Here is a 20,551-nt window from a genome sequence, read left to right on the forward strand (position 1 = left end):
CAGTTGTGGAAGGTAGCAGAAATATTCTGCCTATGTTTTTTAAACGGTAAATAAATTTTCATTTCGATCCTCAATGGTTGTACAAATTCGCTCGAAATATATTCTAGAAACTCGAATGAAGGACGGACTACATACATCAAAACAATCTCCACCTTTCTCTACACTGCATACATCCGAAATGCTTTAAATACACACAAGTTTATTCTCTTGGACCACATTGTGCTGAAACTGAAAGCTACCGCGAAGCACGATTGTCCTGGTGGTTTTTCTGTAAAGCAAAACCATCATGATCCTTCTTGCCGAAGTCTAGGCCCTGGAATGTGACCCCAGATGAATGATACTGACTACCAAAGGCGGTGCCAAATCCCCATCCAAGACCTAGACCAACCCCACAACCTCCACCTTAGAAAACAAAATGCTAAGTTAATGATATACGCACCATGGTGTACTTGAATGCATTCCGAAAACATAAACTAGAAATTCCAGTTGGATTAAAGGGGAAAGGGTATACCTACACCAAGGCCCAAGAAATTCAACGGTGTGCCTGTAGCAAAAACAAAATTGTAAATTAGTAAACAAGGGCTATATACATTGCAGCAGGACGAATAACAAAGGTGTTAAGAAAATAAGTTTATATGCACAAGCACAAGAATTACTTAATGTGATTATCCAACGTCCCAACAAATAATATGTATAGTAATAGCATAAGTTAATTGATGCTTAAATGCAGCCTCAATCTTTTAGAAACTTAAACCAGTTCAATACTTTCCATTGAATATGATAAAGTAATTAGAGAAGCAATTATTTGGTCCAAACGCATGACAGCATTCACAAGAAACCTAAATTTTGGCCAAGCAGGAAAACCATGGCATTTTTGCACTGGTGGGGCAAAGAAAGAAAAATAGAGGGGGGCGGGGGGGTCGGAGTGGGAAATCTTGTTTCCAGTTGCAAAAAACATGTCTAAGCACACCAAACTTTTCCGGCATACCCTCCTGGTACACATACATTAAGTTGTAAGTTGTAAGTTGTAACCAAGCATTAATATATAAAAATGATGAGAAGGGACGCACAATGGGCCATCAGTTGATCATCTAACTACTTTTGAGGTTCCTAAACAGGGTTAGCCTGTCTTCAATTGAGATATTGACACTGTTGAACTTTCTAACTCTGGTCCAACAAGAATAACCGATTCCTACTATTCCTTTAAGTAGAGGATGAACCTAAGGAAAGATGAGATCATACGACCCAGGCATATCACAACTTTCCATTCCTTAAAGATAGGACTTAGAACCCAACCTGTTCTATCTACCAATAAGTAACCACAAGAACACAAGATTCACCAAGATGATAAGGTGATCCTGATAAGATAACTATAAACCACTGGTGAGTGATAGAGGGATGATTTAACATTCTTCTCATTCTATTTTTTTCAATACACCTAATATGTTTAATGGGTTTGCAATAGACATAACCACTTTGAAACCATTTGGCTTGTGGCTGCCCAATCTGCAGCTAAGATGATATGTCGTAACATTCTTTCATTGCACAATCTAAAGAAATGCCTAATGAATCTAAACCCTGCAATGAAATTGGGCACCGAACTGTGTGTGAATCTTCTGAATAACTATGACTGTTCCGAATTTTAGCTACATGAAAATTTGAAGTGTTGAATGGACCGAAAATAGGCAATAATAATTTATTCCTTCCTGATCAGATAAGCCCGAGTGTGAAACTAGCCAATTGTTTAAAGTTTAAATCATTTCAGGCAAATAAAACATGAAATCAACAGGAAAGTGAAAGCGAGAAAAAATTAATAGAGGCGGAGGAACAAACCTCCGAAACCCCATCCAACGCCAAACCCGCAGCCAACACCGAATCCTAAAGAAAAACGACTGAGTTTGTCATAATAAGCTCACGGGATACATAAAAATCAGAACCCACAAAACAAAGCTTTTTGAAATCATACCAAATCCAACGCCAGCTCCATTGAAGTTGGTAAGCACCATTGCAGCTACCTACAACGACTGGAATGCGGTGTGCTCTTCAGTTCAATCTCCCTTCTTCTTTTTTATTTTTTTTTCTTTCTTTTTGTTTTTGGGTAAAAACTAAAAAGTCTCTCTCCCCTCATCTTTATCTGCACTTGGGAAATACCCGTGGCCCATGGGCAAGCCGTCCAATGTCTCCCAACTAGGCCCATTGCTAGGCTTGGGCCACCGCTCAAAGAAAACTTGATATTATTACGGATTTGAAGGACAGCCGCCTGCAAACCCTAAACTAGTAAAGAATGCAATTGCATGATTATTTAATAAATATTGTAGATTTGCATGATTTGCATGATTCGCATAACGTGTTATTTAACTAGAATTATTTTTTCAGGCAAAGATATCATATGACAAAGGATCCAACCAAATTAATCCCATTTTATATTCCATCAAGCAAAACACATGTCATGGGTGACGCTGGCGGCTGCTGCTGTAAACTTTTAAACTGGAAACAGAAGAGTAAAGCCTCCACTCCAAAATGAGCTGGTGGTGGGCTGGAGCTATTGGCGCTGCCAAGGCAAAACCTTTTACCCACTTAATTACTTCTTCTTTTTAAAATCTTATTAACTGCGATTAACATTAATTTCTTTTGCAGAAAAAGCATAAGTATGATGATCATGAAGCGCCAAGAAGCTTCAAAAGCGTGGGATTGGTGATTGGCGTGACCGGCCTAGTGGGCAACAGCCTTGCCGAAATCCTCCCCCTCCATGACACGCCCGGAGGTCCCTGGAAGGTCTACGGAGTCGCACGCCGTCCACGCCCAGATTGGAGCGTTGACCACACCGTTGAATACATCCAATGCGACATCTCCGACCCAATTGACGCCCAAACCAAGCTCTCTCAGTTGACCGACGTCACCCACATCTTCTACGTCACCTGGACCAGTCGCTCCACCGAGGCCGACAACTGCGAGGCCAACGGCGCCCTACTGCGCAACGTCTTGAGCTCCGTGATTCCAAACGCGCCAAATCTCAGCCACGTGTGCCTCCAGACCGGCACCAAACACTACGATGGGCCGTTGGAGGCGTACGGCAAGGTAGCTCCCCATGACACGCCGTCTACGGAGGATTTGCCCCGATTGAATGTCCCGCTTTTTTATTACACCCTCGAAGATGTGTTGTTTGAAGAGGTGGAGAAGAAAGAGGGCTTGACCTGGTCCGTACACCGACCCGGACTTATTTTCGGGTTTTCACCTTATGTCATGCTGAGCATTGTGAGCATGCTTTGCGCGTACGCTGCTATATGCAAGCACGAGGGGTTGCCGTTGAGATTTCCGGGTAGCAAAGCTGGTTGGGATTCGTATTCGGAGGCTTCAGACGCGGATCTGATAGCGGAGCAGCAAATATGGGCGGCGGTGGACCCGTATGCCAAAAACGAAGCGTTTAATATCAACAATGGGGACGTGTTTAGGTGGAAGCAGTTGTGGAAGGTGTTGGCGGAGGAATTTGAGATTGAGGAGTACGGGTTTGATGAGGGGTTTAGCTTGGTGGAGATGATGAGGGACAAAGGTGGAGTGTGGGAAGAGATTGTGGGGGAAAATCAGCTGCGACACGCAAAGTTGGAGGAGGTGGGGCTGTGGGAGGTTGTGGAGGTTGTATTGGGTGGGGGAGCTGAGTTGTCTAGCATGAACAAGAATAAAGAGCACGGGTTTTGCGGGTTTAGAAACACCAGGAATTCCTTTGTTTATTGGATTGATAAAATGAAAGCTCACAAGATTGTGCCATGATTGAATTCGTAGTGTTGAATTTTAATTGGAAATGTTTGGTTGCTGTGTGATTATGACTTGTAACTTTAATGTTGGTATGACTTTTTGGTGCAAAGATGTGAATATGGACATGATGATTGAGTTTCTATCACCTTATGAAAATATAATATTTGCCATCATCAACATTTTTTTTTTATATATTTTTTTTGGAAACCGATAATTGAGCTATTTTGGTCAACAATTATATTACATAAGGTGATAATGATAAAGGCTCCAGATCAGCGCGTAATACTAATGACATGGCAGAATTATATTCATCCCATGCGAAAAGACACTTTTACCCAAATTCCCAGTGGGTAGTGGATGAGCTCGTATCGAAGCACACTCGAGAATGTGGTAGAATATTCAGCTATTTTTTGTGAAATTTGATTAACAATTTAAGAGACTGACAGGTACACTCAGATTCAATCTCAGCTTATCTACTGGTCTTTCTCCGCCCTCCCAATCCTAACTCCGAACTCCCAATCCTAACTCCAATCAATTTCCCTTCTCTTCATTTCTTCTTTCTTTTCTCCCAACTTTACCCAAAATCATGAGCTGGTGGTGGGCTGGAGCTGTTGGCGCTGCCAAGGCAATTTTCTAATTAGATTCACATAAATCACTCCCCCTTCTTTTTCTTTTTCTGCGTAATTAACATTTTATTCCTGATTTTTGCAGAAAAAATTTGACGAAGACGAAGCACCGCGAAGCCCCGAGAGCGTAGGTCTCGTGATCGGCGTCACCGGCATAGTCGGCAACAGCCTCGCCGAAATCCTCCCGATCTCCGACACCCCCGGGGGTCCATGGAAGGTCTACGGCGTCGCACGCCGTCCCCGCCCGAACTGGAACGCCGACCACCCCGTCGAGTACATCCAGTGCGACATCTCCGATGCCGACGACGCCAAGGCCAAGCTCTCTCCGTTATCCGACGTCACCCACATCTTCTACGTGACCTGGACCAACCGATCCACCGAGGCCGAGAACTGCGAGGCTAACGGCGCTATGTTCCGCAACGTCTTGAATTCCGTCATCCCAAACGCACCCAATCTCCGCCACGTGTGCCTCCAGACCGGGGCCAAGCACTACGTCGGGCCGTTCGAGGCGTTCGGAAAGATCCAGCCCCACGAGCCGCCCTTCACGGAGGACCTGCCCCGATTGGACTACCCGAATTTCTACTACACCATGGAAGATTTGTTGTTCGCTGAGATGGAGAAGAAGGAGGACTTGACTTGGTCCGTCCACCGACCCGATGCGATTTTCGGGTTCTCTCCGTACAGCATGATGAACATCGTCGGCACGCTCTGCGTGTACGCCGCCATCTGCAAGCACGAGAGAGTGCCGTTAAAGTTCCCGGGAAGCAAAGCGGCGTGGAACTGCTACTCGGTGGCTTCGGATGCGGATCTGATAGCGGAGCAGCACATATGGGCGGCGGTGGACCCGTATGCCAAAAACGAAGCGTTTAACATAAACAATGGAGATGTGTTTAAGTGGAAGCATTTCTGGAAGGTGTTGGCTGAGCAATTTGGGATTGAGGAGTATGGGATTGATGAGGAGGAGGGGGCGAAGCTGAGCTTGGTGGAGCTGATGAAGGGGAAGGAGAGAGTGTGGGAGGAGATAGTGAAGGAGAATCAGCTGCAGCCCACAAGGTTGGAGGAGGTTGGGGTGTGGTGGTTTGTGGATGCTTGGTTGGGTGGGGAGGGATTGTTGTGTAGTATGAACAAGAGCAAGGAGCATGGGTTTGTGGGTTTTAGAAACTCCAGGAATTCATTTGTCACTTGGATTGATAAAACGAAGGCTTTCAAGATTGTGCCTTGATCTTGAATTGGGGTTTGAGGATGTTGTGATGGTGTTTTTTTTTTTTTGGGTCTGGAAAATATGTTTGTTGTGGTTTGCTTGTTCCTGTTCTACATGAATTCTAAAATAATCGTAGCAGGTCGAGAGCAGGTACCACAGTGGTGGCCTACCCCTTCCCCCTGCTTGACACCTAGGTTTAGGTGTCAAAACCCCAAGGGGTTTCTTTCCTCCTACTGTAACCCCGAAAAAAAAAAAAAAAAAAATCGTAGCAGATACTTGTGCTTGTTTTTGAAGTACCAGCGATTAATGTACAACGTGCAAGTGATGGTGGATGGCATGTGACATATTTTCTGCTTTAAACAGCAACCATTTCTACCAAAGTATATGACAAATATTTGCAGGGCAAAAAAACATTTCAGCTGAGCCATGTCTTTACTTTTAACTAAATTATGAAAATGCTAAATTATGAATCTTTAAGCTTTCATCTTTTCAATACAGGAAATGAATGGCTTTGAAATTCCTAAATCCCAAAGTAATCATGCTCCCTCCTTGCTTTAGTAATAGTTAATCATGATACTTCCGTACTTACTGATTTGGTTTGGTTGTAACATTATGAAGCTGGTCAAATCAAATCGTAATTATCGTAATTATTAATTTGGATTGGTTTTGACTATAAAAAGTTTATTAAAAAATTAGACGGTTTAAAATTCAAATTGGACTGTATATGATTTGAGTTTGATTTGATTTGATTTTGAGTTTTTATAAATAAGTCTAAATCAAATCATACAGTTTTTATGTATATTTATTATTTATATTATATTTTACATGTATAATATTCTAATTTGATAATAACTATATATGAATATTTGAACTGAGCTATATAAGTAATTGAAATATGAAATTTTATGGCGTGCAAAGCTTTACGATAGTTTTATATTCTAGAAAATGACTTAAGTATGAAGTAAATTGTGAATTTGTTGATTGTAATTGGATTAATAATATTATGTAATAGGAATCACATGTTAATTAATAAAATAAATTAGGTATAAGTCATATAAATGTTTAGCAATAAGGATATCTGAAATGGCTAGTTTTGTTTTTCGGCTAGATCAATTAGGTTTGAATTTTGTTTTGCAAAATTCAATCAGGAGGCCTAGATTCGATTAGACCTGCTTAAATTAGTAAGGAAAATGACAATTTTACCATTTTATTTTAAAACTTGGCCCAAATGTTGTACTTGGAATGGAAATTAACTTTTGCTCTTGTCAGTTTAAATGCAAATTTTATCATTTTGCTCGTATTTGCATGATTGGTTGATTTTTAATTTCTTAGAGCATCTTTAAGGGATATGTTAAATACACAACGTTTTGATTTGATAACATATGTAGCAATTTTACATTTTGTAAAAATCTTGACATTTTGGACTGTCTTGTTCCCAGGCCAAGTTGATGGATTTCTCAGTATATGACCATGGGCCTTAAAATTCGGACCAATTATTGGGCCATAGGTATTACGTAATTCCAAGAGTATGACTTCATCTTTGTGGATGATGCACCAATAGGGGTGAATATCGTCCGAATTGGATAGTTTCATCTCAAAATCAAGGTCGAACTAATTACAATATAACTATTTAGTTTAGTTTGATTTTGACAAAAGTCATGAAGAAAACCAAACCATAAATCAAACCAAACCAATTTAAGATGGTTTGATTCGGTCAGTTTGGACATAAGCCTAATTCTCTTTCTTTTTGCATTTTTTCAATATATATTATTAGTTTAAACTATTATTTGCATCTAAAAAAATAAAACTTTCATAGATACCATATGAATTTTTAGACATGTACGCAAGTACCGTATAAACTATAGAGAGTATTGCAATTTACCATATGCGCCAAATTCTGTAAAAATTTCCGTACACATGTGATACTTTTTCAAATGCAATTTTGTCAATTCATTATAACTAAAAACCTTTTCAAAAAACAGAATTTATAAAATAAAATAAAAACGAAAAACTAACCAACCTAAAATAGAATTTTACGGGGTAATTTTTCTGTGTATTACTTCCTTGAAATATCTACATATATATATAATCCTTGTTCTACAAAGAAACACTAATCAATAAAGGACACACCAATAAATCCTTCCTAATAAAGGACTCCTAGTATTCACAATATATTTACATACTTATTTAAAATAACTCACGTTTACACCTAATTATCCCATAAACCTCCCCCACCCCTTCCAACATCTTTGTCGCCCTCTTGCCTCTTCCCCACCCCCAATAATATAATGGAGGTTAAATGGACTAGTCAATTGAATGCAATTTAGGTATTCAATTTGTCTTCGATCGAAACCTTTGTTTATCGTTTTATTCTTATCGTTTCAGAAGATGAATCCGCTGCAAGTAATTGCAATGGAATTGAAGTGTTGTATGTAATCTCTAATATAATGGAGGCATGTGTGTCATCAGTGTGTTGTCCTTTTATTATTTTTCTAACCACTTTAATATCTTAAAATCTTTGAGGGTGTAAGTGCTGAGTGAATATGAACTTCTGATTTGGGTCAATGCTAAGTTTATGACCCCCTTCCAACACTTTGACGATTTGCAAAGAAATTGGGCAGTAGAAGAGAAAGGGGTTGAAACCGGGTGGGGAGGTCATGGGATAATTAGGTCAGTTTTTATTTTGAGATATTTAGTGATATACCCATTTTTAGCACTAATATTATAAATAAGCCCTACATCATTGAATTTCTATATATAAAAAACCCAAAAAAGACAGCTTATTGAATTTAATATTGATTATTAAATTACTTTGATACCCTATTGAGTGTTTTGGGTATTTTTATGAGATTTTGGGGTTGAGCTTGTTTTAAGAAATTGATGGCAGTTTTGTAATTTATAAGAAGTTAAAAACCTCTTTATTATGTTGTAAATGAGCTTTAAGTGTGTTTCTAAAGTCCATTTCATATGAGGTATTTTTATAATTTGAGCCCTTATATTGGGTATCATAGTGAATCCCCCTTTTATTTTCTATTAAAGTGCATTTGGACGAGTAAATTTAAAAGTATAGAGGAAATCATAAAGAGTGCTCCCCTATCATATTTCCCCACCTCTTTATCTTCAAAATTTTAAAAACAAATGTACCTGACGGACCTACGTCCATGTTAACATGGGTTACATGAGCTGGCGACTTGATATTTTATAGTCTAATATTAATACTCAGCCCACCAAAGCACACCTCTACACACCCCATTCAAGTTATCCCATCCCACCCACAGAATATATATATTTTTTATTTATTTTTTTATATAGTTAATTATTATTTATTACTCAGCCTTTTTCATAAAACACACATTCCTAGGAAGCATCATTTACTTTTTTTTTTGTATTAAAATTTTTATAAAAACAACCTTTACTTTTTCTAGTGTACATAAAATGTCAATTCTTTTTTCTTTTCTTTTTTTTCCGTATAAATTTTGGCTACTTCATCTTTTTTTCTTTTTTTTTTCAAGTTGGCTTGGATGGATTAAAATAGTTCAGCTTTTTTTCCTTCTTCTTTGGTAATGGATAATAAATGCTTTCAATTCTTTGCTTTTCATGGAGAAGTTTATTGTGTAATTGCTAATTGACCTTAAAATTCATACTTCAATGAAATTCACTCATACCTTCAAGTTTTCTAGGTTTGTATGTAAGATAAATTTAGCCCACCCTGTTTTCAAATCTTGAGTCCGACTCTATCCATTTGTAAAATGACTTATAAGGACCGGAAAAAACTAAATTTAAAATAAGTAAATTAATTATATAAAAAAACTAACACACGCACAGCACATCACAAGCCCATTCAAACGTGTTGCTTTCATGGTGGATTACTGGGAAAGTGAGTTGTTCAAATTTGTATGGAAAAGAAAAAAAGAAGCAAACATCCAACAGCCACTAACTCAACCACCCAACGCAGAAATTTTAAAGGACAAAAAGAAGCGAACATCCAACAGCCACTAAGAGCAACTCCACCCATAAGGACTAAGTCTAAGGCAAGGGCAAGCAAGGGCTGCCACTATTCACATGAATAGTGGCAGCCTTGCCATTTGTGGTTCCACCCATGAGGGCTAAGTCTAGGGCAAGTCTAAGGCAAATACTATTCATTGTACTTTATTTCCTATTTTTTTATACTTTAAATCATTAATTTTGATAATCTTTTATAATTAAATTTTCGGATAATATTTTTGTTTGTCACGTGTCCAATATTTTTCAGAAAAGATTTTCGGATGAGAATCTCAATTGCCACGTGTCTTATTTTAGATAAAATTTTCGGATATTCATTAAAAAAAATTATAATCTCATATTTCAGATAACATTTTCACCATCTAAAATTGTGCCACGTGTCCCATATCAGATAAGATTTTCATATATTTAAAAAAAATTATAATCTCATGTTTTAGATAAGATTTTCACCCTCTAAAATTGTGCCACGTGTCATCTCTGTCAGATAAAATTTTCAGAAATTTTTTTAAAATTATAATTTCAGATTTCAGATAAGATTTTCATCCTCTAAAATTGTGCCACGTGTCATCTCTATCTTCTGAATCCCTCTATAAAACTACACCATCAACTCATACATCTCGCACCATCTCTTATCTATTCCTTCATTTCTCATATTTTACAAAACACATTCTACTCTCAATGTCAAACTTGAGGAGGGTGTTAGAGAGGCAACAGAAAGAAAGGGAAGAAATCCGGCGTAGACGTGCTGAAGAAGATCGGGACGCTGATGAAGAAGAGGAACAAATGCTTGCAGCAGCGGTGTGTATGCTTAATCAATCAAGGCAACACCGTCGTCCTCGTGCCCCAAATGTGGACAGACGTAGAGAGTCTCGGGGTAAGAATCTCTTGGAGGATTACTTTATCCCAAATTCGTTATATCATGCTCATAAGTTTCGAGAGAGATATAGAATGTAGCCACATTTGTTTCAAAAAATCATGCATGATATTTGTAATTAGGACACATACTTCATTCAAAAGCATGATGCTGTTGGAGTTTTGGGTCTTATCCCGAAGTAAAAACTTACAGCTGCTTTGCAGATGCTTGCTTATGGGGCATCTGTAGAGCAGGTGGATGAGATTGCAAGGATGGAAAAATCAACTATCCTAAAGTGCTTGGTGAGATTCTGTGATGCAGTGAAAAATTTGTACACGAGGGAGTACCTTCACAAACCAACGCCGAGGGACCTGCAAAGGCTGCTACAAAAAACAGAGGCTCGAGGTTTCCCAGGCATGATTGGAAGCATTGATTGCATGCACTGGAAGTGGAAGGATTGTCCTACTGCTTGGCAAGGAGAGTACGAGAATCGAAAGGGCCAAAAAAGTATAATTTTGGAGGCCGTAGCTTCATTCGACTGTTGAGTTTGGCATGCCTTCTTCGGGATTGCCGGATCTCAGAATGACCTCAATGTCCTTGGTCAATCCCATGTGTTCGACGAGGTATTGCGAGGTCATTCCCCCCAGGTCACGTACCAAATCAACAATACCGTATACTCTGGTGCGTACTACCTTGCCGACGGAATTTATCCTAGGTGGACGACATTCGTGAAAACAATTCTGAATCCCCAATCCGAGAAGGAAAGAAACTTTGCTTCCTTTCAAGAAGGTTACATGAAAGACGTGGAAAGGTGTTTCGGTATCTTGCAAGCTCGTTGGGCAACTATCAGGGGTGCTGCTCGGATGCTAGACGATGAGGTGCTGCGGAGTATTATGATGACTTGCATCATCCTTCACAACATGATTGTGGAGGATGAGTATGACTACGATGCTCCAGAGGTGTTTGAACCCGATCCCATAAACACAGAGTTGACAAGAATATATGAAAGGTCGATGGGACCAAATGGACTACCAATGGAGCCCGAACCGTTAGTTCGGGATGGTTGATTCAACAACCCCATGATTGATCGTTATGAAGAAATGCAATCTTCATATGTTCACGAGAGACGTCAAGTTGACTTGATCGAGCACTTGTGGGAGATGAAAGGCAATCACAATGGATGAAGTCAAGATTAGTGCTTTGTTTGGAATTATGCTTTATTTTGTGTGTAGTGTTTTTTGGAATTATGCTTTTATTTATTATTATTATGCTTTTATGTATGGTTTGATTTGTGTGTTGTTTGCAATAAATTAAGGTTTGGTTTTAATTAATCTTTGTTTTGATGCTCAAATGTTTTTACTAAATAGTCATATTATTTAATGCTTTTTTATTTAATGAAAATGAAACAATACAACAAAATAAAAGATAATACAACAATACAACAATATAACATATGGCAAAGGTGTTTCAATACAACCTAATGGTTTTCATCATTTAACCAATCCGTATTGCTAGGTCCGTCGTCATGGAAAAATTTTCTTCTCATCACATCCCTTCGTCTATGCTTCCAATAGGCCTTTATTTCAGGAGACATATGGCTCGTATTCATGGCCATGATTTTCATCTCTCTATCATCCATGTCTTTTTCTTGTGCATGCTGCTGTTGAATTGCAAATGTTTCCTCTCGTGCCTTGTCCATTTCATCTCTTTTCAAGTCTCTCTCAATTCTTAGTAAGGTGTTCTTAGCTATTTCCTCCAATAATTGTACACATTCATTGTTCGAAGTGCCCCCTCTCTTGACCTTTGTCGCATTTCTCCCATTAGGTCTCGGCAGACGTGGGAGTGGTGACTCCGTTTCCATTGGGGAGTCCAATGGCGAATTGGTTGATGGTGAATCGTGGAGCAGCGTCTCATTCAATACAACCGGCGGACCGGTGGGAATAATTTTGAATCTCGAACAATCTTTCACAACTTCCCAACATTGAAAATGCACGAAACTTTTTTTGCCTTGCCCCATGGCACCGAACCACATTTGTGCTTGTATGATCTATTAAAAATAAATAATTGGAAGTGCAAGAAAAAAAAATTATTATGCAAGAAAATATAAACTATTTTGAAATGCAAGAATAAAATTGATTATGCAAGAAAATATAGACAAATTGGAAATGCAAAAAGAAAAAAAAAATTATGCAAGAAAAAGAAATAGAATATGCAAAAAAAAAAAAAAATTACATTAAATTGATGAAAATGGCAATTATAAATATTTTACCTCATCGGATAGATTTTGAGCGCTTCGAATGTTCTCCCTTGCTTTTGTCAAGGCATTTCTCCATTTGCCTAACTCTTTATTCAGAAGTTTTCATCTACTAGACAACGCCATTTCGGTCTGAATGGAACCCGATCTTTGACAAAATTCTCCATCAATTTTGCTCCACATATGATGGAACTTCATCTCATTGCCCGTGATAGGGTCATGACTAACGTTCACCCAAGATTGACACCACGCAATATCTTTCTGAGTTGACCACGAGCCTCCGGTTTCGACAGAAGATGCCATTTATTTTTTTATATATATACAAATGGAAAGTAGTAGAAAAATGTGAGTGGAGCGTAAAAAATATTGGAAGGAGAAGAGTTTGTATGGAGAATTGGTGTGGGAAGTGAAAATGTGAGTGGAGAATAAAAAATATTGGGGATGGAGAAGAATTGTATGAAGATTTTGTGTGGAAAGTAAATAAAATGGTTAGGTATTTATAGGGAAAAAATACAGAATTTTTTGGTATTTTTTTTAAAAAAATTCAGAATTTTTTCAAATTTTTTTGCAATTTTTTAAGCCAAAAAAACGAGGACCGTCGGATTTCTGGAAAAAAATCATCGGAGCCCCCTGTCGCGACACGTGGCACTTGCCTGTTGGTTTCTAGCAGGGCTAACGTCAGCGCGCGGAAATCAAAATTTTTTTACCGTTTGCACATGTGATTCATGTGCCAACGGTAAAAAAAAATTAAGTTACCGTGCGCTGAAGTCACAAAACTCGGGCTGAAGCCCAGGCGGAACTTGCCCTTGGGCCTGCCCGGGCTAGTGGGACCCAGCAACTGCCCGGGCTGCTTCTCTCGCGCTAGAGCGTTGTTGGTCTCACCTAGGGGGCCTTTCCCCCGGTTTTGGTCTTGCGCTGTAGATGCTCTAACTCAATCACCCAACGCAGAAATTTTAAAGGATAAAAAGAGACCTTTCAATCTGGAAAAAATAGAAGGACCTCTCAAGATTTTTTGAAGATGAAGGAACCAACTTGCTTCATGGTGGAAGATAGAATGAGCAAGCAAAGAATACTCTCGGGGAGAAGAGAAGAAAGAAGGAGAAAAAAAAAAAGGAATATTTGCTTGGATTAATAATTAAATGATATTTTAGAAATAACGGTGGGTGAAAAAAATAGGATTTTGTTTTTTCAAATTTACGCAGTATGTGGGAAGATAAGATGGGTGGGAAAATAAGACATGGATGGAAATAGTAGTACTCTTCATAAAAAATAGTAGCACTCTTCATAAAAAATAGTAGCACTCTTCATACATGATGAAATTTAAAATGACGGAAATTAATGTTTTAAAATTTGTAAAGTTTCTTGTTTGGATAACGAATTTAAATATGGAATTTAACCTTTATTTGTAAAGTATCTCACTTGGAATTTTAGAAATGACGACTTTTTAGATAGAATTTAAAGTTAAGATTTATTACCTCCAAATTTCATATTTTTTACTACACGGAATTTCTAAATTTCTGTGTTTTTTAATCTAAATATAGGAATTGGTTCATGTCAATTTAGAAATTTTGACTTTTGTCAAAATCCCAAATTATTTCCCTCATCCAAAAGCACTTACATTAAATTGACGAAATTGCTTTCCAAGAAATATTAAGTTAACGGAAACTTTAACGAAATTAAATGTAGGTAGTGAATTGCAACACTAAAAGTTAAAGGGATATTTATGTAAATTTCCCAACAAAAAAAAATATATAAAAAAGTATGTGGCAACGGACGTTCCACTCTCCTGCTGTATTTAATATCTTCGTTATCTTTTATCTCCAGTTGTGTGTTTTCAATTTCAAAATCATTTTAATTAATGATGAACTTTAAATTGCAGAGGAAACATGAAGAAGATCATGAGGCACCACATACCCCCAAGAGCGTGGGGCTGGTCATCGGTGTAACGGGCATAGTGGGCAACAGCCTAGCTCGAATCCTCCCACAATCAGACACACCCGGCGGTCCATGGAAGGTCTACGGAGTCGCACGCCGTCCTCGCCCGCATTGGAACAGCGACTACCCCATGGAGTACATCCAATGCGACATCTCGGACCCAAAAGACACCGTATCCAAGCTCTCCAGATTAACTGACGTCACCCACATCTTTTATGTCACTTGGGCCAGCCGATCCACGGAGCCCCAAAACTGCGAGGCAAACGCCGCCATGATCCGCAACGTGCTACGTGTCGTCATCACGAACGCGCCAAACCTCTGCCACGTGTGTTTGCAGACAGGGACCAGACACTACTTCGGACCCTACGAGTCGCTCGGCAAAGTGGAGCCCCAGGAGCCGCCTTGTTTGGAGGATCTGCCACGACTGAACGCCCCGAACTTCTACTACGCCCTCGAGGACGTGTTGTTTGAAGAGGTGGGGAAGAAAGAGGATTTGAATATTACATGGTCGGTGCATCGACCCGGTTCAATTTTCGGCTTTTCGCCGTACAGCTTGGTCAACATTGTAGCCATGCTGAGTGTGTACGCTTCTATATGTAAGCATGAGAAGAAACCGTTGAGATTTCCTGGAAGCGAAGCGGCCTGGAATTGTTACTCGGACGTTTCGGATGCGGATTTGATCGCGGAGCAGCAGATATGGGCGGCGGTTGACCCGAATGCGAAAAACGAAGCGTTTAATGTGAACAATGGGGATGTTTTTAAGTGGAAGCAGTTTTGGACGGTGTTGGCTGAGCAGTTTGAGATTGAGGAGTACGGGTTTGATGAGGAGGGTGGGGGGTTTAGTTTGTTGGAGATGATGAAGGAGAAGGAGGGTGTGTGGGAGGAGATAGTGAGGGAGAACCAGCTGGAGCCCACAAAGTTGGAGGAGATAGGGTGGTGGCTGCTGGATTTGTTTTTCAGTGGGGAAGGTCTCATGACTAGCATGAATAAGAGTAAAGAGCATGGGTTTTTGGGGTTCAGAAACTCCAGGAAATCCTTCGTTTCATGGATTGATAAAAACAAAGCTTTCAAGATTGTGCCTTGAGAGATGGTCTCAAAATTGGGAAAGTGCGTGTTGCTGTTGACGGGTTCTGGTTTTCTTGTTTTGCAGAAAATAAAGACTTATGTTTCATCTTTATCTTTACTTTAGACTTGTTTGTAAATTTGGAAAATTATATAATATAATACTATGGCGCAAATTTGTAATAAAAGTTTGTGTTTTCTTGAGTGGGATTACGAAGTTAGAACCCTACATGCCATGGCACGTGTACGCGTTTTGTTAACATTATTTTGTTCTTCTTTTAATTGCTTAGCATGGCCGGTAAATTCTTTAGATTGGGAGTAGGATTTGTTTATGTGTTGCTAAACAAATCTTAAAATTAATTGACTATATCTTATAATTTAAGTTAATTATAATATTTTAATCAAAATGTAAAATTAACTAAGTACATTCTATTTAACTACCAAAAATAGCCATAGTACATCACTCTAATACCAATCCTAAACTAAGTTTCTTTTTTTACAAGAATCTGTGCCCTTTTTTTAGATTTTGGATTTCATTAAAATCTTTAATTTCGTAATACCAATCATAAATTAGTACTTGCTGCATTATTCGTGAGCACCAAGCAATACGAATACTTTTCTATGTCTGGTAAGGGTTGAATATAGTGAGTAAGATGTACTTATTAAAATTTTATTTGTTTCACAATTCAATATATCCTTTTTGGTCATTTTATATTAGGCTAAATTAGTAATTCAATAAATAGTTTGGTAGTAAAGTGTACTCAGCTAATTTTAAGGTTCATTTAGCAGCACTCTTTGTTTATTAACTAATTTGATATTAACTAATTTGAAACATTCAGATCTTATTTTTACAAGCATAAAGTACTAATAAACCATATTATAAAACGAGAAAACTCTCTTCTACTTATTTGTATACATAAGCTGTTTCTCTCTCTAGATCTATCAAACACAACTTACACATCATGGAACAATCTTGTAAGCTTTCATCTTTTGAACCCAGGAAGTGAAGGACTCTTGGGAATTTCTGAAACCCAAAAAGCCATGCTCCTTGCTCTTGTTCATACTGTCCAACGCAGACTCAACACACAACACGATGTCAGCAAACCACCAAACCCCTACCTCCTCCAACTTTGTTGGCTGCAGCTTATTCTTCTTCACAATCTCTTCCCACACACCACCTTTCCCCTTCATCATCTCCACCAAGCTCAACCTCCTCTCACCCTCTTCCTCATCAATCCCATACTCCTCAATCCCAAACTGCTCCGCCAACACCTTCCAAACATGCTTCCACTTAAACACATCCCCATTGTTCACATTAAACGCTTCGTTTTTTGCATACGGATCCACAGCCGCCCAGATATGCTGCTCCGCGATCAAATCCGCATCCGAAGCCACCGAGAAGCAATTCCAAGCCGCTTTGCTTCCGGGAAATTTCAAAGGCTTCTTCTCATGCTTACATATAGCAGCGTAGACGCAAAGCGTCCCAATTACGTTCATCAAGCTATAAGGAGAAAACCCAAATATGGTATTGGGCCTATGGACCGACCAACTCAACCCCTCCTTCTTCTTAGCCTCATCAAACAATATGTCCTCCTGAGTGTAATAGAAATTGGAAACGTCCAGCCTCGGCAGGTCCTCAGTAAAAGGCGGGTCATGGGCTTTGATCTTGCCAAATGACTCGAACGGACCAATATAGTGTTTGGTGCCAGTTTGCAACGACACGTGGCGGATATTTGGCGCCACAGGGATCACGACACCTAACACGTTGCGGAGCATGGCCCCGTTGGCCTCGCAATTTTCGACCTCGGTGGCTTTGTGGGCCCATGACACGTAAAATAGGTGCGTGACATCGGTTAATTTAGAGAGCTTGGCCTTTGTGTCTTCCGGGTCCGAGATGTCGCACTGGATATAGTCAACGGGATGGTCGGCGTTCCATTTTGGGCGGGGACGGCGGGCGACGCCGTACACCTTCCACGGGCCGCCTGGTGTGTCAGGGCGAGGGAGGATCTCAGCTAGGCTGTTACCCACTATGCCCGTCACGCCGATCACTAGCCCCACACTCCTTTGGCCTTGTGGTGCTGACGTGTCAACTCCTTGATATTTCTTCTGAAAAATTCATGTTAAATGCAAGGAAACATAAGTTTGTTGCTAGCTAAACATATTAAATCAAATTAAATTTTGAAGATGGCAGCTAATTATGGTAATATATTCTTACCTTGGCATCGGCAACAGCTCTAGCCCACCACCAGCTCATTCTGATTTTTGGGTTGAAATGAAAAGCCCTCAAGAGAAGAGAAGAGAAGCCACAAGTGACAATCGGTGTTGTGTTTTGTTTTGTGGCTTCTCTGTTTTTATAGGGAAGAGAACAAAAGGCTCCATCTTTTTCTTCGCATATGACGCAAGCTATTAGCTATGACATCCCTCTAGATATACATCCCTCTAGATATACATCCAATTCATTCAAAATAACTTCTTGACGTCAGGAATGCTAAATAACTGAGACACTATTACTGATATTTATGAAAGATAATTCTATTCTATAGGCATCAAAATTCGAATTTAGGGGCACGGTTCAATCCTTTTTTTTTCCGGTTCTAGTGTCGCAAATACGTTACACTACTAGACATCTTGGTTAATACTTTCATAATTGTGCATAGAATTGTGCTTCATCAGACTGAGATTGAATCTCTCAATTATCTCAAACTCAACTAACTGAGAGATTCAATCTTCGTGAGACTCTGTCTTAAGCCTATAAACCAAACCAGAAAACAATTTGGACGATGAGCACCTTAGATTTGTAATTATATGTTCCAATTAGTGGAAAGTTACAAATATGAGAAAATATTAGGTGTGGTTGAGTGGCAAACTTTCGGTTAACAAAAAACAAACATAACAATTCTTGCATATTTTTATTTATAATTCAAGATTTTGTAACATATGCCTATGATTAAACTGAAGGGAACTTACATCTCTTATTGCCACACACATGGTAAATAAGTTGACACGAAAGTTTCTCTCTATAAATAATTTCATACAAAGAGAAAACACATTGATGGGTTATTGGCATGCTTGCTTGGTCTGTACGCGGCTAAATGCAATCACGAGGCCAAAAAGTTGGAATAGATTGTTTGTGCCTTGATTGAGATATGCTAAGCATTCAGGCGCAACCGTTTGTTTGGAACTAGCTCTGTATCTCAATTAATTTGTTGTAAATTCAATGTTTACAAAAAGAATTAAAACCCTTTTAATTATATCTACAAGGTCTTTATCAATTCATTAAGAAAACATATATACATATATGATCACCATGATATCATACATTTCTTCATGGTACAATCTTGTAAGATTTCATCTTCTCAATCCATGAAATGAAAGACTTGTAGGAGTTCCTAAACCCCAAAAACCCATGCTCCTTGCTCTTATTCATACTGTCCAAAACAGCCTCCCCGCCCAACACATAGTCAGCAAACCACCACACCCCCACCTCCTCCAGCTTCGTAGGCTGCAGCTCATTCTCCTTCACAATCTCCTCCCACACGCCCTCCTTCCCCTTCATCATCTCCACCAAGCTCAACCTCCCCTCACCCTCCTCCTCCTCATAAAACCCATGCTCCTCAATCCCAAACTGCTCCGCCAACCCCTTCCAAAACTGCTTCCACTTAAACACATCCCCATTGTTTATATTAAACGCTTCGTTTGCGGCATTCGGGTCCACCGCCGCCCATATGTGCTGCTCCGCTATCAGGTCAGCGTCCGAGGCCATCGCATAACACTCCCAAGCCACTTTGCTGCCGGGAAACTTCAGGGGTTTGCCCTCTTTCTTGCATATAGCAGCGTAGACACAAAGCGTCCCAATTATGTTCATCAAGCTGTGAGGAGAAAACCCAAAAATGTTATAGGGCCTGTGGACGGACCAAGTCAGGCCCTCTTTTTTCTGGACCTCTTCAAACAATATGTCCTCCAACGTGTAGTAAAAATTGGGCACGTCCAGCCTCGGCAGGTCCTCGGTGAAAGGCGGGTCATGGGCTTTAATCTTGCCAATGCACTCGAACGGCCCAAGGTAGTGTTTCGTGCCGGTTTGAAGGCTGACGTGGCGGAGATTAGGAGCCACTGGGATCACGACACGTAGGAGGTTGCGGAACATTGCGCCGTTGGCCTCGCAATTCTCGATCTCATTGGCTCTGCTCGTCCACGTCACGTAGAAGATGTGGGTGACGTCGGTTAATTCGGAGAGCTTGGCTTGGGTGTCTTCCGGGTCCGAGATGTCGCATTGGATGTAGTCAACGGGGTGGTCAACGCTCCAATCGGGCCGGGCACGGCGCGCGACGCCGTACACCTTCCAGGGACCGCCGGGCGTGTCGTGGAGCGGGAGGATCTCCGCCAGGCTGTTGCCCACGATGCCCGTCAAGCCGATCACTAGCGCCACGCTTTGGTAGCCTTCTGGTGCTGTGGTATCAGCTCCTTCCAACTTTTTCTGAACAAATCGCAACATATTTAATCAACGAATAATTGAGTAATAAATAAGATGGGAGAGATAAGCTAATATATGATTTTTAAAATTGAATTAAATAATGACCTTAGCAGCCCCAACAGCTCCAGCCCACCACCAGCTCATTTTGATTTCTAGGGTAAAAAATCAAAAGACTCCACTCTCGGGCAGCAGCAAGCAACTAACTATCAGTGTTTGATCCAAACACCGGGCATGAAGTATTGTATGTGTCTTTCTTCTTCAGCTTCTTTTTCTTTTTTTCTTTTTTATATGTATAGATAGAAAGAGAGAGGGAAGGGAGACAAAGGTTCGATATTTTCGACATATGACGCAAGGTATGACATGTTGTGTATAAATATGTGGTTCCAATTCATGC

At 39.8% G+C, this 20,551-nt stretch overlaps 4 protein-coding genes across 4 annotated transcripts; 2 read left to right on the plus strand and 2 right to left on the minus strand.

The window, feature by feature from the left end:
* LOC18788901 (protein TRIGALACTOSYLDIACYLGLYCEROL 5, chloroplastic) lies at positions 6 to 2,104 on the minus strand. The gene is made up of 4 exons (XM_007225993.2): positions 1,967 to 2,104; positions 1,834 to 1,878; positions 512 to 544; positions 6 to 402 (listed from the first exon to the last, which is right to left on the minus strand). Exons 1-4 carry the CDS (start codon positions 2,004 to 2,006, stop codon positions 236 to 238), a joined length of 285 nt encoding a protein of 94 aa, XP_007226055.1. The 5' UTR covers positions 2,007 to 2,104; the 3' UTR covers positions 6 to 235.
* Positions 2,413 to 5,942, plus strand: LOC18789508. The gene is made up of 4 exons (XM_007222964.2): positions 2,413 to 2,559; positions 2,638 to 3,765; positions 4,259 to 4,378; positions 4,465 to 5,942. The coding sequence occupies exons 1-4, from the start codon at positions 2,521 to 2,523 to the stop codon at positions 5,599 to 5,601; spliced, it is 2,424 nt and encodes an 807-aa protein (XP_007223026.2). The 5' UTR covers positions 2,413 to 2,520; the 3' UTR covers positions 5,602 to 5,942.
* Positions 14,456 to 15,915, plus strand: LOC18789486 (3-oxo-Delta(4,5)-steroid 5-beta-reductase). Its single transcript, XM_007226364.2, has one exon. It carries the CDS (start codon positions 14,548 to 14,550, stop codon positions 15,706 to 15,708), a length of 1,161 nt encoding a protein of 386 aa, XP_007226426.2. The 5' UTR covers positions 14,456 to 14,547; the 3' UTR covers positions 15,709 to 15,915.
* Positions 16,481 to 20,425, minus strand: LOC18789471. Its single transcript, XM_007222937.2, has 4 exons — positions 20,263 to 20,425; positions 19,015 to 20,160; positions 17,902 to 18,096; positions 16,481 to 17,792 (listed from the first exon to the last, which is right to left on the minus strand). Exons 1-4 carry the CDS (start codon positions 20,299 to 20,301, stop codon positions 16,647 to 16,649), a joined length of 2,526 nt encoding a protein of 841 aa, XP_007222999.2. The 5' UTR covers positions 20,302 to 20,425; the 3' UTR covers positions 16,481 to 16,646.

The sequence above is a fragment of the Prunus persica genome, chromosome G1 (assembly GCF_000346465.2).
Source record: "Prunus persica cultivar Lovell chromosome G1, Prunus_persica_NCBIv2, whole genome shotgun sequence".
Lineage (NCBI taxonomy): Eukaryota > Viridiplantae > Streptophyta > Magnoliopsida > Rosales > Rosaceae > Prunus > Prunus persica.